At 40.7% G+C, this 15,117-nt stretch overlaps 1 protein-coding gene across 1 annotated transcript; it reads left to right on the top strand.

Annotated features, from left to right (window-relative positions):
• Nucleotides 1–480: 480 nt before the first annotated feature.
• On the top strand, nt 481–14,140 carry pitpnab (phosphatidylinositol transfer protein, alpha b; the record flags this gene model as incomplete). Its single annotated transcript, XM_083926353.1, has 12 exons — nt 481–497; nt 5,692–5,722; nt 8,525–8,670; nt 9,586–9,677; nt 10,852–10,859; nt 11,176–11,250; nt 11,601–11,684; nt 11,799–11,876; nt 12,510–12,620; nt 13,171–13,293; nt 13,459–13,541; nt 13,888–14,140. The coding sequence occupies 11 exons, from the start codon at nt 481–483 to the stop codon at nt 13,504–13,506; spliced, it is 813 nt and encodes a 270-aa protein (XP_083782479.1). The 3' UTR covers nt 13,507–13,541; nt 13,888–14,140.
• Between the last annotated feature and the right edge of the window lie 977 nt (nt 14,141–15,117).

A 15,117-nucleotide genomic window follows, 5' to 3' on the forward strand; every position in this document is an offset into this window, starting at 1 on the left:
ACTAGAGTAAGTCTGAACCACTGGTCCAGACTAATTCTATATGGAAAGTATCCTAACTGATGTCATGATTTGACACTAATAAAACTGAATTACATTGTCAATGTCAAGAATATATATTAGGCTAATGCATCTATACAATTGGATGACAGAGTGTAGACGCACCACTGCATCCACAAAGTACCCCCAGCTGGTGAACCATCCTTTTTCTGTGTGTGTGTGTGTGTGTGTGTGTGTGCGGTCTGCTCTGAACACAGGCCTCGGTGCTCTGCGCGCAACAGCAACGCCGCGCCGCGGCCCCGATCAGGAAGTGAATTTGAAGAAATAAGCGACTGTGGAGGTAGAATGACATAGAGAGGGGAGAGGTGGGAGAGAAGCGAGCGGTGAAAGAAGAGACTACCGGGAGGGAGAGACCGACCCTGTTTACTGGACCCATATTGAGCTGCCCCCTTCTTGGATATAGGCATACTGCACCGGCAAAAAATGCTCATAAAGGAATTGTAAGTAGCTGTCTGTGCATGTGTGTGTGTTAGAGAGAGGGTCGAATTTGCGCGCGTTTATCCGTCTGGTTTCGCAGCGCTGACATTGTGGCCAGTTGCCCGAGAGTGGAATAACAAGAATGCGGCCACAGAGATGTCGAGGTCCCGTATATCTGCTCCACTTCGTGTCAGTCATTATTTTTCATGCACATACGACACTCCATTGCCCCTAAAGCATTCGCCGAATAAACCGAGAGGTAATAAAGCCGCAGCTGTGGATGCATCAGCAGCCGGCGCAGGCATGGCTGTGCCCTTCACATTTTGCATCACGAGCCCTCAAGTGAAAGATGGGAGTGCTTTTACTGTAGAGGATAAATAGATGTCTCTTCGCTTGGTGCTAAAATGACGGATGCCTTAGAGGAGTGGTGGTGGAGGTGGTGGTTGCTGAGGGAGAGATGGCTGGTGTAAGCCGCGCCGTGCAGCGCCGTGCCAGCGTCCATCCTCGTAAGCCGCTGTGTGGCCATGTTATTGATGCGCGGTGAAGGTGAAATGACTGATGGAGCATTCCGGCATTTACCTCTGGAGGAATGGAGAGATGGCGAGGTGTGTGGATGGATCCCGGTGGAGAGAAGTGGTTGGGGTGGGCAGGTATTAGGGAGGTGGTAGCTTAGCTTTGGCAAAAAAGAAAAAAAAGAAAAGGCAAATGGCGAGGCTTTGACGCACTAGTCAGACATTTCTGAGGATTTGACAGCTGGGCTGAAGGGACGGGACGGTACATCAAGTGGGATCGCGCGTGCAAGCGGAACGAATTGGTTGTTTTTTTTAACACATTACTTTAACACATTGCTGTTGCAGGCCTCAGTGTCCTGCAACTGACCGAGGCCTGCAGAATCAGCTGGTTGTTAGAATGAGGACGATGGACTGCAGATGACTTGGGGATGGGAATGGTCTTCAAATAAAAAAAAAATCACGACTCATGGTTGTGGACTTCACACAGTATGGAGGTTCCTTCATGTTCATGCCCTTAACCGGTGTCAGCAATGTAGGCTCAGTTTGACTCGAGGAGTAACCCACTTGTTAAAAAAAAATAAAATAAAGTCTTCACTCTGATTTTCTCTAGTGTTACAGTTTAGTTTCAGATCATTTTTTATCACCTTTCCATGACAATGTATGTATTCTTAAGATATATGTATTTTAATTGTTTTATTGCAATTCTATTGCAAGGTCAGAGCTATGCTGCTGTAAATTGGCAGACGTGTTCAGCTTTGGCAGCTCCAGCCCAATAACACTAATCTAGGAAATTCTATATTGTTCAGAGCATGGCTTAATCTGGCATACATTAATCAACACTCATTGTTGTCATGGTTTCTCCCCACCTGTATTCAATCAATAGATGGCCCTGCATAATAAAATAAATAAATAAAAAAGTGAGCTCAGGGAGACAGTGATGGCATGGCTAAAGATCTGAAGTGATTAGGGAGAGTCTGGGTCTCAGCAGTCTGCCTGGAAATTAATTAAATCGGTCAAGATTAAACGCTGAATGCATTTATACACGCTGTCAGCACACAGGCACAAAAAGCACACAAACACACAAGTCCCAAAATGCCAGAGGTCAAGAGGTGGTGAATTATATCCATGTAGTATTCACCTGAACCACTGACCTAAATCACTCCTGATTCACTTTTTCTCCAATCCCTCAAGCTTTAGCAGTAGTGAAAGAAACTGAAAAAAGGATCAGAAGAGACGGCAAAGAAGGACATTGCAGGAGAGAAGAGGGGTGTTCGTTTCCTGAAGCAACAGAGAGACACCTGATCTTCCTGTCAAGACCTTTAGACCAAGGAGATTGCACAGAGAGAGAGAGAGAGAGAGAGAGAGAGAGAGAGAGAGAGAGAGAGAGAGAGAGAGAGAGAGAGAGAGCATTAAGGCAACTAACTCTTTTACCTCTTGCACAAAATACTTATTTTGGGAGATTTGTGCTTCCATCTATACTGTAAATTTAATCCTATGTTAATATTGTCATTTGACATTAAACAGGCTTTCTCTGCCTTACTTGCAGCATCTGGCCTCCCATCTAGTGTCTGGCTGCAACTCAGACCCAGATTACAGTCAGTGGAGAGTGGGATGCAGGATTACCTGAATTTGGGCATACATCGTCACAACAAAGCAGCATACTGTACATGTGCATCATTTGGTACAAAATGTGCACAGGTGTCAGCGAAAGGAGGTAGCGCAGTGTGTTTTAGGTGCTGGTTCCATCGATGTATGTATGCTCAGATGTTTGTTTGTTTTTTAAATGTGTGTTTCCTCATGCTATACTGTATGAGGACAGATTTATAAAGTGTACAGGGGCTACATCGCCAAAGAATAAAAGCAAAGACTTCCCCATCAACTTGCACCCTAGTTTTCTGTCAACCTCGTTGACTTGTAACCAGCCATGTTTTTTTCTCCATAAATATAGATTTGCTAAACATGATTATTTTCATCATTATACATTGTACTAAAGCTGAAGAACAACAAAATGTTATTATTTTCTATTTTATTCCTCACTGCTTGTATTTCATACCCAGCTGCAAGAAGATTGTACATTATTACGTACAGTATTGGATAGAATTGCAAATATCAACACTCACTTTTTTGAGATCAGTTAGTGCAACACTAATCATCAGAACATATCGCATGTTCACCACGCAACAATAAAAACCTTCAAACAATTGCAGTTAAAAATGATTAAATAAAAATAAATCAACAAAAATGATAGAACAGTGTCAGCAGAAATATCCACATACATGGGTAACACCTGAATCAAGTGCAGTCAGCGAGAAAACGGCTTGTTCTTTTGCACTGCAAGGAGCCTTTGTAGTTGACCGATATGAGAGCTTAGAGGCCGATACCGATACTGTAGAGTACTTTAGAGGGGAGAAATTCAACGGTTACCGGCTGATGTAGTGAATTTTTATGCTGGAATGAGAATAGACCTTTTCTATGTGGATTGTTATGACTGCAAAGTGATTTTGCTCTGATGTGACTCTGCAAAGGTGCTTAGAAGGCTGCTTTCATAAACAAATAACTTTATTAAAGAATATTTAACATTACTGTACATTATCTAACAATGTATTACCAATTCTAAATGGACACTGAGAAAATAAACAAAACAAAAATTTAAAATGAAAAGTTAAATAAACTTAATTTTCAGTATCAAACAATTGCTGACCATTTAAATAAAGAATAAATAAAAGATATAACAAATAGCTAAATGTATGTTCAGTATCAGTCAACTGCTTATAATTCAAATAAAAACTAAGCTATATGACACATTTCAAAATCACTTCAAGCACCATTTTCTGCATAATAAGTAAAAGAGTTTCATATCGGGGCATATATGACAACATACATCTTTGTGATAGGCCAATATCGGCCGATAATATGGCCCATATCAGTCCGCCTCAACACCATGTCTTGATCCTATATAATACTTATTATCATAAAAGCCTATTGAAACTATATATTTTCTCCTTAAATATATCATATATTGATGTAAATCCATATCTCACAAGGTATTTCTCTTCATCTGTTGAATGACCAGCAAAGGTGGACTTGCTTATTCTCAGCTGATCTTGCCCCAGTGTCAGGCATAACCACAAAATATGACATAACAAAATTTTAATTCTCCTCCTGCTCCCTTTTTACCAGCTAACATACTACCCATTGCAAAACTGACAAACGTAGGTTCTTCCCGTCTACGTGACTTAAATCATTTTGTCTGATTTTGCGGGAAATCGGATGGTCCAAGCATTGAATATAACTATATAGAAGTAGCCAATTTTTTCGCTTATGGTCTGGTTTTCTTATGTAAGTCAAAAAGAGGCATCAGTATTAAATTGAGACCATTTCATACCAATTTAAAGACTCCTTGGAGCTGCTTTAAGTGGTACCTTTGATGGAAGTTATTCTTAACCTTTATAGAAGAATCGTCCAGCCTGAGCCCAGGCTTCACAACTCAGTCTGTCCCGCTGTTTTCCTGCTTTAGTGATGCATATACCCCCCCCCCCCCATTACCCCTCAGAACAGCAAAAATAGATCATCAATTCTGTCCAGATGACTGAGTAATACAGTGTCAAAGTGAAATACAGAAATTAAAGTGTTACTCTGTAAAAAATCGAACCCACAGTCTTTTTTCAGCACAAATACACATCAAATAAGCCATTGAGACAAGTTTTTTGGTTGATCACCTATAAACAGAGAAATCCCGGACAGCCACTAACAGCCAGACATGGCTAACACTGAGTAACTCGGGGCGGTGCGCTGAACCATCCAAACCACTAATACGACTCAAAATAGCAACAAACCTCTGCAGTAGCATGATAAGAGTCCTTATACATAAAACGAAGCACCAATGACGTAGTTAGAGAACCCGGAGTCTATTAAAAAAAGACTGTTTTGCAATGCTACAAGCCTTAGCAATCGACTGGTCCATATTGAGAAGGAGCAAAAACAAGATGGTTTAGCGCTCCACCCCGAGCTACTCAGTGATCACCTAAAAAACTTGTCTTGATGGCTTATTTGATGTATATTAATGCCGAAAAAGACCGTTGGTTCCATTTTCACCGGAGTTCCACTTTAACTACTTATAAGGCTGTTTTTTCACTTTAGATTTATTATCATATTGTTAATGAAGGATGCGTCATATGCCAATGTATAGAAAAGTAGCCTTGTCATTTATTTTGCAAAATCACTGAAGGAAGTCTCTTTGCTCTGTGAGAATTAAAAATCCTCTAAAAAGAAGTCATTTGTTTAGTGCTTGTCTGAGAGTTGAAGGAAGTCAGAGACCAAATCCCTTTTGGCTTACTCCAGCTCGGCTGAAGAGTCCTGATAGCGTCATGGAAGAGACTAGTTTGATTTCTTCAGGCTAATCTAGGTTCACAGAGAAAGTTCATTATGGGCAAATTAAAGCATGGTTAATGTCATATTATAATGCCTATAATGAATTTGGCAGCACAATTTTTTGAGGATTTTCTTCTCACACAAGAAAGTACAGTTAAATTAGAGTAAATAGACAATTGGAAACCTGAATTGCTTTGGTGTAACGGAGTAATAGAAAGTTAGTTAATCTTGAGGTTTAACAAGTATTAATCTTGAAGCACAAGAAACCACCTGTATCTTAATGTGATGTTTTCTTCATTTTGAGTGACTTCCCTCTTTTTTCCTTCTCTTCCAGTCGAGTGATTCTTCCTATCTCTGTCGAAGAGGTAAGTTTCATTTCAGTATATATATGTGCGTGTGTGTGTGTGTGTGTGTGTGAGTGTGTGTGTGTGTGTGTTAGCCAAAGTTGCTCAAGGCTCAGTTTTTGTTATCTGTTTCTCCAGTTCACTTTACTTGTAAAAGTGAGGCACAAAAGCCTGCCATCACTAAAGATGCTCATTTAAAGTGTCCTTTGGACTTTAATAGGTGTTTATATTTATTTCCTAACACACACAAACACACACACACACACACACACACACACACACACACACACACACACACACACACAAACACAAACACACACACACACACACACACACACACAGAAGACCTTTTTATATTTAGGAAAACTCAGCAGCCATCACCTTCTGAGAAAAAAAACTCTTCATCACATTTAAGAGCGCTCCAAACAGCTTTGACGCAACACAGTCAGCACAGTCCTCGTCCTCTTTTCTCTCTGTGTCCCTCTGTTCTCTCCTTATTTCCATTACAGTTTGCTCTTCTTTTCAAACCTGCATCTTAAATGAGTCACCTGAGACCACTTCCATGACTCCCCTTGCGGTCGCCCTCATGCGTATGCATATTTACAAGAGTAATCTACTTTTGGAGACATTTGACTTTGTGCTGTTTATTGATGACAAATAAATATTGACTACTGTGTCACCAACAAGCACTTAATCTGCACTTACACACAATAAACAGTTTCAAGTATGAGCGCAGAGCAGCAGCGAGCACTCAAAGACACGATGACCGTTTTTCAGCTGAGACAGTACTGCCCCTAATGCACTGTGCCACGTCAATGCCACATCAGCCACAGGACTGCAGGAAGTCAAATCTGAAACATATATTGTGACTGTGCTTATACTTAGATACTTTCATTCTAACTCAAAACCACAAACCAGCGGAGACAGAGTAATACGCCCGGAATTCCTTCCCCTTGCGTTTCCTCTGGCTCATCAAGGCTTTAGATCTCCACATGTTGCTTCTCATTAACTGTGTGTGTTTGTAACCTTTATCTAAATCATATCTCTACATCATTAGGCAGGTTTCCTCTGAAGCTGGAGGCCCGGAAGTAGTGTGACGGTCAGCATGCTCTGTCACAATTAGACACGGGCAAATATACTAAATGACAGTTATTTGTCTAAATTGTGAGCCACAAAGCCTGAACACAGTTCTCTTGAACTATGTGTGCCGCCTCTTCAAAATGTTCACTGATTCTTTAGATAAAGCACAACAGTTGTATCTTCACTGGGGATGACTTCGGATCCGTCTTTCTGAACAAAAGTTTTGTTTTGGGAGTAAATGTTGAATGAGGCTGCTCCAGCTGTTGAAACCCCTGCGGAGTTTACTGAATTCAGTTTGCTCTCTGTGGTAACTTCCTCCCAGGAGTGCATTCGAACCTGAAGCTTAATCTGTGTTTTGTTTTTGTGAAAGACGGAAGTTAAGCGAACATGGACTCACCCCAAAAGGCAATGTTGAATTATATTTGTCCAACACTGTTACCCAGGAGGCTTTGCTGTTCCTGAATCCCATTTATCTCGTTGACAGTTGCGGTGTCTGCAGCTGACATGAGGGAACAGTCTCTCTGTTGCTCTCTCGGTGTGTCTGGTAATTCAATCCAGAGGCAATCATGGTCACAATTATTACTTTGTTTCATCTCAGTGTTACCATTATGTGAAGGTCATTTGTTACAGGTTATCTGGGTCTTTGTCTTTTCCGTGGAGGCTGTTGCTGTGGAGGCATAACCTTTTCAATGCACACAAAAGTTCAAAAGCTCATGGTTTAAAAGAGAAGTTTCTGAATAGTGACTTAGATAAAGAAGATAAAGATAAACCAATTTCATCATAGGCAGATGCAACTCTCAAATCTCCACAAAGCATTACATCCACATTTTTAAATGGTTTTCATCATTGTTTATTTGTACTTTTACTACATTTGTGCCACATATTTTTACGAAACATCTATACATTTTTAATTACATTTTTTATTGGCTACATTATCTGTGCTCTGATGTATTTTTTTTTTTCGTTCGCCATTTGACGTTCTGTCAAACATAGTTATGACTTTTACACTATAAAGAAAATGAAAGGCTCATCACACTATGTATTTCTTCAACATGACTAATGACATTTGAACTAATACAAACTTGTGAGTGTCGAATCCACTCTGGTTTCTAGATCGTGTGTTTTCTTTGGGGGGATGTAGTTGCTTTGTTATGTGTAATAAGGTAACGTATAATATTATCAAGGATGGTTTGCTTTACATTAATGTACAATGTAATAGAAAGATTAAATGTAATCTCTCTCCTGTGAAAGTGACAGACTAATTTGGACTACATCGACTTGTTCCATCTTTGTGATGTTGTACATGTGTCTGCAATCTGGTCCAGCTTTGTGCAGAGGTTATATGGTGGATTAGAGGTGATTAAGGAATGAAAGGAGCCATTGTCCTGTGTTTAAACACTCCATGCAAACTCGGGAAAAGGAAGATGGAGAATGAGAGGAAGAGAAGGATGAAAGAAGGAGTGTTTCGTAAAAAAAAAAAAAAAAGCTGGCCGTAACAACCAAAAAGTTGACATCTCAAAATGACAAACAAGAGTGTATGGGAGCGATTATGAGGATTCAAGGACAAGGAAAGGAGAAGGTAGAGATCAGGAAGAGGATCAGAAGAAAAAGTAATCCCCTCTATGTGACTGTGAAAGCTCCCTCATCTACACAATAATGCATGTTGAGGGAAATAGCTCCTTATTTCTCACACAACTCGCTTCCTTCCCCAGACTAACCTGTTTCATTTTCTCTGTTTTTCAGTACCAGGTCGGCCAGCTGTACTCTGTGGCCGAAGCCAGTAAGAATGAGACGGGTGGAGGAGAAGGCGTGGAGGTGCTAAAAAATGAGCCCTATGAGAAAGATGGAGAGAAGGGACAGTACACACACAAAATTTACCATTTGCAGAGGTGAGCTGTTGACCGACATGTTTAAATGTTCACTCAGGACTGCTTTGTTCGTCTCTCCCTCGAGGCCATACTTCTTGGCTCCTATCCATTCATACATTTCTTTGCTGTTATCCCATCACTTTAAAGTCTTTTGCCTGGTTCACACCAAACAGTCTACTAAGACTTAAGGAACACTTCCACATTTTTGGAAATACATTTATTTACTTACTTACCAAGAGTTAGATGACAAGTTTGATACCTCATGTGTGTATGGTGAATATAAAGCTAACCAACAGCAGACAGTTTATTTTAGCTTAGCACAAAGAAAGGGAAGCAGGAGGAAAGTTGGCTTAAATAAAACACGCTAGTGGCTCTGTTAGCCTGTACTTAGTGGTGCTTTGAGCTAAATACCAATGTTAGCACGCTAACACACTCACAATGACTAACATGCCAATGCTAAGCGGTTATGCTGTTTACAGGAGTGTACCTATGTTCCCCAGGTCCTATGTTTTCCACTTTGTATGGAATGATGTTCCACGCTTTTCCCAAAAAGGGTCCTATGTTCCCCGGTCTGTTATTTTTTCCACTTTCAGTGCCGAAATTCACGGCAAATAGGCCTATGTAGACCCTAACACTACCCCCTAACCCTGACCCTTACCTTAACTACTAACACTAATAAAATGCGGAATTAAATCAGGGAAGGCTTATGCGATCGGGGAACATAGCAGCCATTTTGGGAAAGATAGGACCAGGAACATAGGACCCGGGAAACATAAGGATGACCCCGTTTACCATGTTCACCCACCATGACGTCGACACCTTAGTTTAGTGTGTTTGCTGTTTCCACCTGCTTACAATCTTAGAAAATAAAATCAAATGATAAAATAAAATATCCCTTACCTTTGTCTGTTCTCCATTCACCCCTCTGTCCTGCAGTAAAGTGCCGTCATTCGTCAGAATGTTGGCTCCGTCTTCAGCTCTCAACATCCACGAGAAAGCCTGGAACGCATACCCATACTGTCGCACAGGTAGCACACACACATAAACACACACACACAGAAACCTGCTACTAGCACATAAAAAGGCACTCAGCATCATCTTTCAAAGCTCTGTTTAAAAAAGCAATTAAGATTATTGGCTTTAGTGGTACACCAAATAAAGCAATTGTTGTCGACAATGTTGGCCTTTAAGTTTTTATTGTCTTTTTAATGAAATGGCAGTAAGAAAACCATCACATCATATCAGGGTTACAGGAAGTTAAATGGGGGAATATAAGTAGCACATACAGAAGTGAGAGATTCTGTCCAATATTTAAATGAAAAGAAAATGCCACAGTCACAGGAAATGGTTGAATAGAGGTGCCAGGAGGAAACTACCTTTTAATTGTAGATTAACTGCACAAGGACTCATAAGAGGCCATCTCTACCATTGCATCTACCCACTCTTTCAAATCTGGAGCTTTTTTTCCAATATATTCCAAATCATTCTGGAGTCTGCATCCATAACCACAACAATTACTCACATATAAGTATATATCTGGTGTTTGAGATCTGTCCTGCAACAAACTTGAATGCACTGTAATGTGTGAATACAGTTGATTCAAATGACTTAGAGGGCACAGAGATGCTGATCCGTCAAAGGGATTGTCGTCCTCTGACTCTCTCTCTCTCTCTCTCTCTCTCTCTCTCTCTCTCTCTCTCTCTCTCTCTCTCTCTCTCTCTCTCTCTCTCTCTCTCTCCCTTTCTCTCTCTATCTTTCTCTCTCTCTCTCTCTTTCTCTCTCTCTCGCTATCTCTCTCTTTCTCTTCCTTCCTTCCTTTCTCTCTTTCTCTCTCTCTCATCGTGTCTCTGTCACCTTGAAGGAGTAGTTGAATAATTAACTACATGTCCATGCAATCACTCGAGCCTTTCAGGCTGAGTTCACACACACACAGACACACACCCACACACACACACACACGCACTGGCAGCTGCCAGGCAGCAATCTTTCATACAAACACACAAGACAGTCAAAGACACAACGTCAACCTATACACACAATACTCACTGACAAATATCGATGAACAATTCCCCTTGACCTTCGTACATTATCCAACATTGTAAATGTTATTACATACTGTATCGTAGGCCTATATGATCTTCAATCTCATTTTTTTTCTTTCTCTCTTCTTGCTCCTGCGCTTTCTTTCATCTGGCCCTGCAGTTATCACTGTAAGTATTTATTGTCTTCTTTTATGTGTACAGAAACAGAAACTTTGATTGTTCATACAGAGGGAGCACATGAACCTGAAAGTTGAGAAAGACATTTGATCTATTTCAGTGACACAGAGGCAGCAGCAGGGATAGTCAGACACCATTACTCTGTGTGTGTGTGTGTGTGTGTGGGTATGTGCGCGTGCACGTGTGTGTGTGCGTGAGTAAGAGCGAGAGAGCAGCAAGCTGACCTGTGTCAATTGGAATAATTTTTTTTCATTCTGTAGATGTACTACTCCCTCGTCACTCCGGATTATTTCTCTTTTCTCTGCAGAATGAGTATATGAAAGATAACTTCCTGATCAAGATTGAGACGTGGCACAAACCTGACACGGGACACCTTGAAAATGTAATTAGTGGAGACTGTAATGAGCAGAGGAGATGCGTGCATGTGTTATTTGCTCATTTTACACCACTAATACTATATCTCACACCTTAAATTGATGTTTTATGTTTATCCATTTTCTCTACTGCTAGGTTTTTGGTGAAAATACTTCTCACTGCTTCAGTTTGTGTACTCCCATAATAATCTTGGGATAATGCTTTTATATATAAATCAATATTATCATAAAAAAACAGTGAGTAGTGATCTGTCAAAAACCTTTTTACCTCGGAGGAGCCTTGTATTATAGCCTTGTACATGGGCTGCCTGCACAGATTTGTGCCTGTATCCAGCTGTGCTCTGTGCTTCTGTTTCAGGTACATGGTTTGGATGCGGAAACCTGGAAGAAGGTGGACGTAGTCTATATTGATATCGCGGACAGAAGCCAAGTGGATTCGAAGGTGAAAACGTTTAAGTTTAAGATTTACATCGAATCAACAACAGAGACTACACCTCTTACCTTTTGTGTCACCTCATCCACGTCGTTTATTCTGGTTTTTCTTGTCTCTGTCCAGGACTACAAGCCAGAGGAGGACCCTTGCAGGTACAAGTCAGTGAAGACAGGACGAGGCCCTTTAGGACCAGACTGGAAGGTACAGTGTCTTGTTGTTAGTTTCTCAGTTGGTTGAGACATATTTTAAGCCACTGAAATACATGATAAACAAAGAACTCCAACCAAATTACTGTTAATTATTGATGTGCAATATAAAAAAAACATCACTCTCACTGATACTTGTTTCTTAGCAACTATGATGTTTCGTTGGTGCTGATGGTACGCCAAACATTTTATCATATTTGTAACCGGGTCCACAGCTACTTTCGAGCGCACAGAGGTCATGTTTTCCTGGGAATTTGTTGGAGTTACATCCTAACACATCCTAAATCATACTTTTTTGGGAAACACTCCTGAAGGTAGGCGGTTGACAGTGTGGTTGAACTAGAAGTAGATGAATCAATAAAGGTTTTAGTGTTTCTCTGCCACCCCTTCAAGAGAGTTGGCAGAGTTTTGAAGGTGCAGCGGTGTTTGTCCATGCTTGCCGTAGTGTACTGTTGGCGCAAGACACCTTAGTATTTCCAAAACCGTGGTTAAGGCCATGAATGAAACCAATTAAAAACTAAATATAAATATAAACTACAAACATGTGTTACGCCTGTGTATATTTTATAGCCCAGAAATCTTTGTTAATAATTTAAAGATCCCTGTATGTATATTTTTGCGCTTGCAGCGAGAACTCCCTAAGAAGACAGACTGCCCACACATGTGTGCCTACAAACTGGTCACTGTCAAATTCAAGTGGTGGGGCCTGCAAAATAAAGTGGAGAACTTCATTCAAAAGGTTTGTTTACAGGTCGGACAGTGGTACTGAACAGTGTGTGACTTTGTGATCATTATGACATCCAGGTAGCCACAGGTCAATGCCAGCTACTGGGGAGGGATTATTGACAAACTGTTGAGCAATGTTTGTGTTGTTTCCCTTCCTGGACAGTCCTTGGTTGTGTGTGTGTGTGTGTGTGTGTGTGTGTGTGTGTGTGTGTGTGTGTGTGTGTGTGTGTGTGTGTGTGTGTGTGTGTGTGTGTGTGTGTGTGTGTGTGTGCGCGCGCCATGGTGTCTCATAGCCTGTGCATGCAAACAGTACATACAGTGTCTTACATAGCTTAGAGGTAATAGTGGAAAACCACCCACTATGATGCTGAAAATGGGCTGCACCAACCTCTAGTGGATAAACAGGGTAAAGCAGGATGGAATTCAACTTCTCCTTCTACAAAACCACAATATAATAATAATAATAATAATCATAATAATAATAATAATAATAACACATTTTATTTGTTGGAGAAAAACTAAGCAATATGTCTTTCTCTTTATCCTCATATGTTGTTTCACAGCAAGAGAAGCGTTTGTTCACTAATTTCCACCGTCAGCTGTTCTGCTGGATCGACAAGTGGATCGACTTGAACATGGAAGACATTCGTCGCATGGAGGAGGAGACACGCAAGCAGCTAGATGAGGTGAGCTAAACTGTATTTCTAAATCAGTAAAGGTATAAGTAAGATAACAATTCAGTAATTCAGCCATAGTCTCAGAGTCCTGAAACAGACACACTCTGAGTACAGGCTCATGTTTGGATAAGAATGCGAATAATCATTCAACTACAACATTTCTGCGTTCGTCAGATGAGAGTGAAGGATCCGGTCAAAGGAATGGTGGCTCTAGAGGACTGAGGTTATGTTGGACCGTGAATGCTGCTGCTCATCAGGTGAGAGGAACTCAAGTGTTTTGTGTGACATCACATTGAATCTTAGTTTTTCCAAGTTTTACCAAGTTCAGGCATCAAAACTGCTAACTAAAGCGTTTTTTCCGGTGACTCGTTCAGTGTATACGATCGATCTATCGTCCTCCTGAGATTTATTCTCCACTTTAGTGCTCTTATGCTATGTCACCTGACTTCCTCCTTTGCCCAGACCTTTTTTAAAACGTAAATATAGATCATAATAAGCTTCTTGCGCAATCAACCTTTATTTATGTGTTTTTGGCGAGGACGGTCTGTCACATCAGAAAGTGCCTCTTGATTCTACTCTCTTACCTTTTCCTATCTCTTTCAGACCAGACTACCCGGACACCAGCGGATTCACATCATCCTCCTATTACAACTGACACAACATCTGACCGGCCGGTCCGACCCCGTCCCCCCTCCTGTCCCCTCCACCCCCCTTGTCCAATCTGGCTTTCAGGGACCTGGACCCAGTAAACAGTTTTCAGATGATCACCTCCACCACATCCCTCTCCCCTTGAAACCCATCCATCTCTTATTTGTTTTTCCATCCAGTGTCCCATTTTTATTGCAAATGCTCTGAGGCCTCCAGTAGCAAAACTATCTCGTCAGTCAGTCCTCTCTTTCTCTCTCTCAGTCTCTAAACCGTTTTAAACTACAGAGAACAGTGTCATTTATGTCTACGATTAAGGATCTATTTCAATTTAAGATATCCAAATGATGTATATATACCGTATACCGGAGCTAAATAACCGTATTGAAATATATATATATATATATAAATATATATATATAAATATATAGATATATATGAACAGGGTTTTTAAAAGGATTTTGTCTGTAAGTTTGTTTGTGGATGTTTATTTTTTCCAGACCAAGCTGTTTATGGTGTTGAATTTTGATCCTTTGATTTTTGTTCTTCTTTTCTTTTACTTTTTTTTTTGGATTTGTCATATTACCTCCTTCTCACCATGTGTGTCATGCTTCATACAGTGTTTCCTTTTGTTGTTCAAATCAGTTTGCAACGTTGGGGTTGTGCTGAGAGTGTTACGTTATCTCTGCTATACTCCTGATTCCCAGCCTCTCCCTTAATATGTCGAGGCAATCATTGGCTTTTTCTGCTGCTTTGTAAGTGTGTGTGTGTGTGTGTGTGTGTGTGTGTGTGTGTGTGTGTGCGTGTGCGTGTGCGTGTGCGCGTGTTTCTTTAGCATTGTGAGGATTTCCAGCTGTGCTTTTCATTTTCCTCTCTCCAGATCCCTTCTAGCTCTTCAGTTTTATCAGGCTGTTCAAACAGGCCACTTGAAAGTGCAGTAATTTAAACATAAAACTACAGTAAATACACACAAACACACATACATATACACACACAAAGAGATAGTACTCAAGGATAGATGTAAAATGTATCACTCTGCAAAGGGAAATGCACAACCGACTCATTCATAAATGAGTCCTTCTTTCTACAGATGTCCCATCCGTGTAGCCATCATGAATATGCAGCTCCTCCTGCTCGATGTAGATAGATAGATAAATGGTTATTTGAAAAGTAAAACTTTATGTGATC

This window comes from Echiichthys vipera, assembly GCF_963691815.1.
Source record: "Echiichthys vipera genome assembly, chromosome: 14".
Classification (NCBI taxonomy): domain Eukaryota; kingdom Metazoa; phylum Chordata; class Actinopteri; order Perciformes; family Trachinidae; genus Echiichthys; species Echiichthys vipera.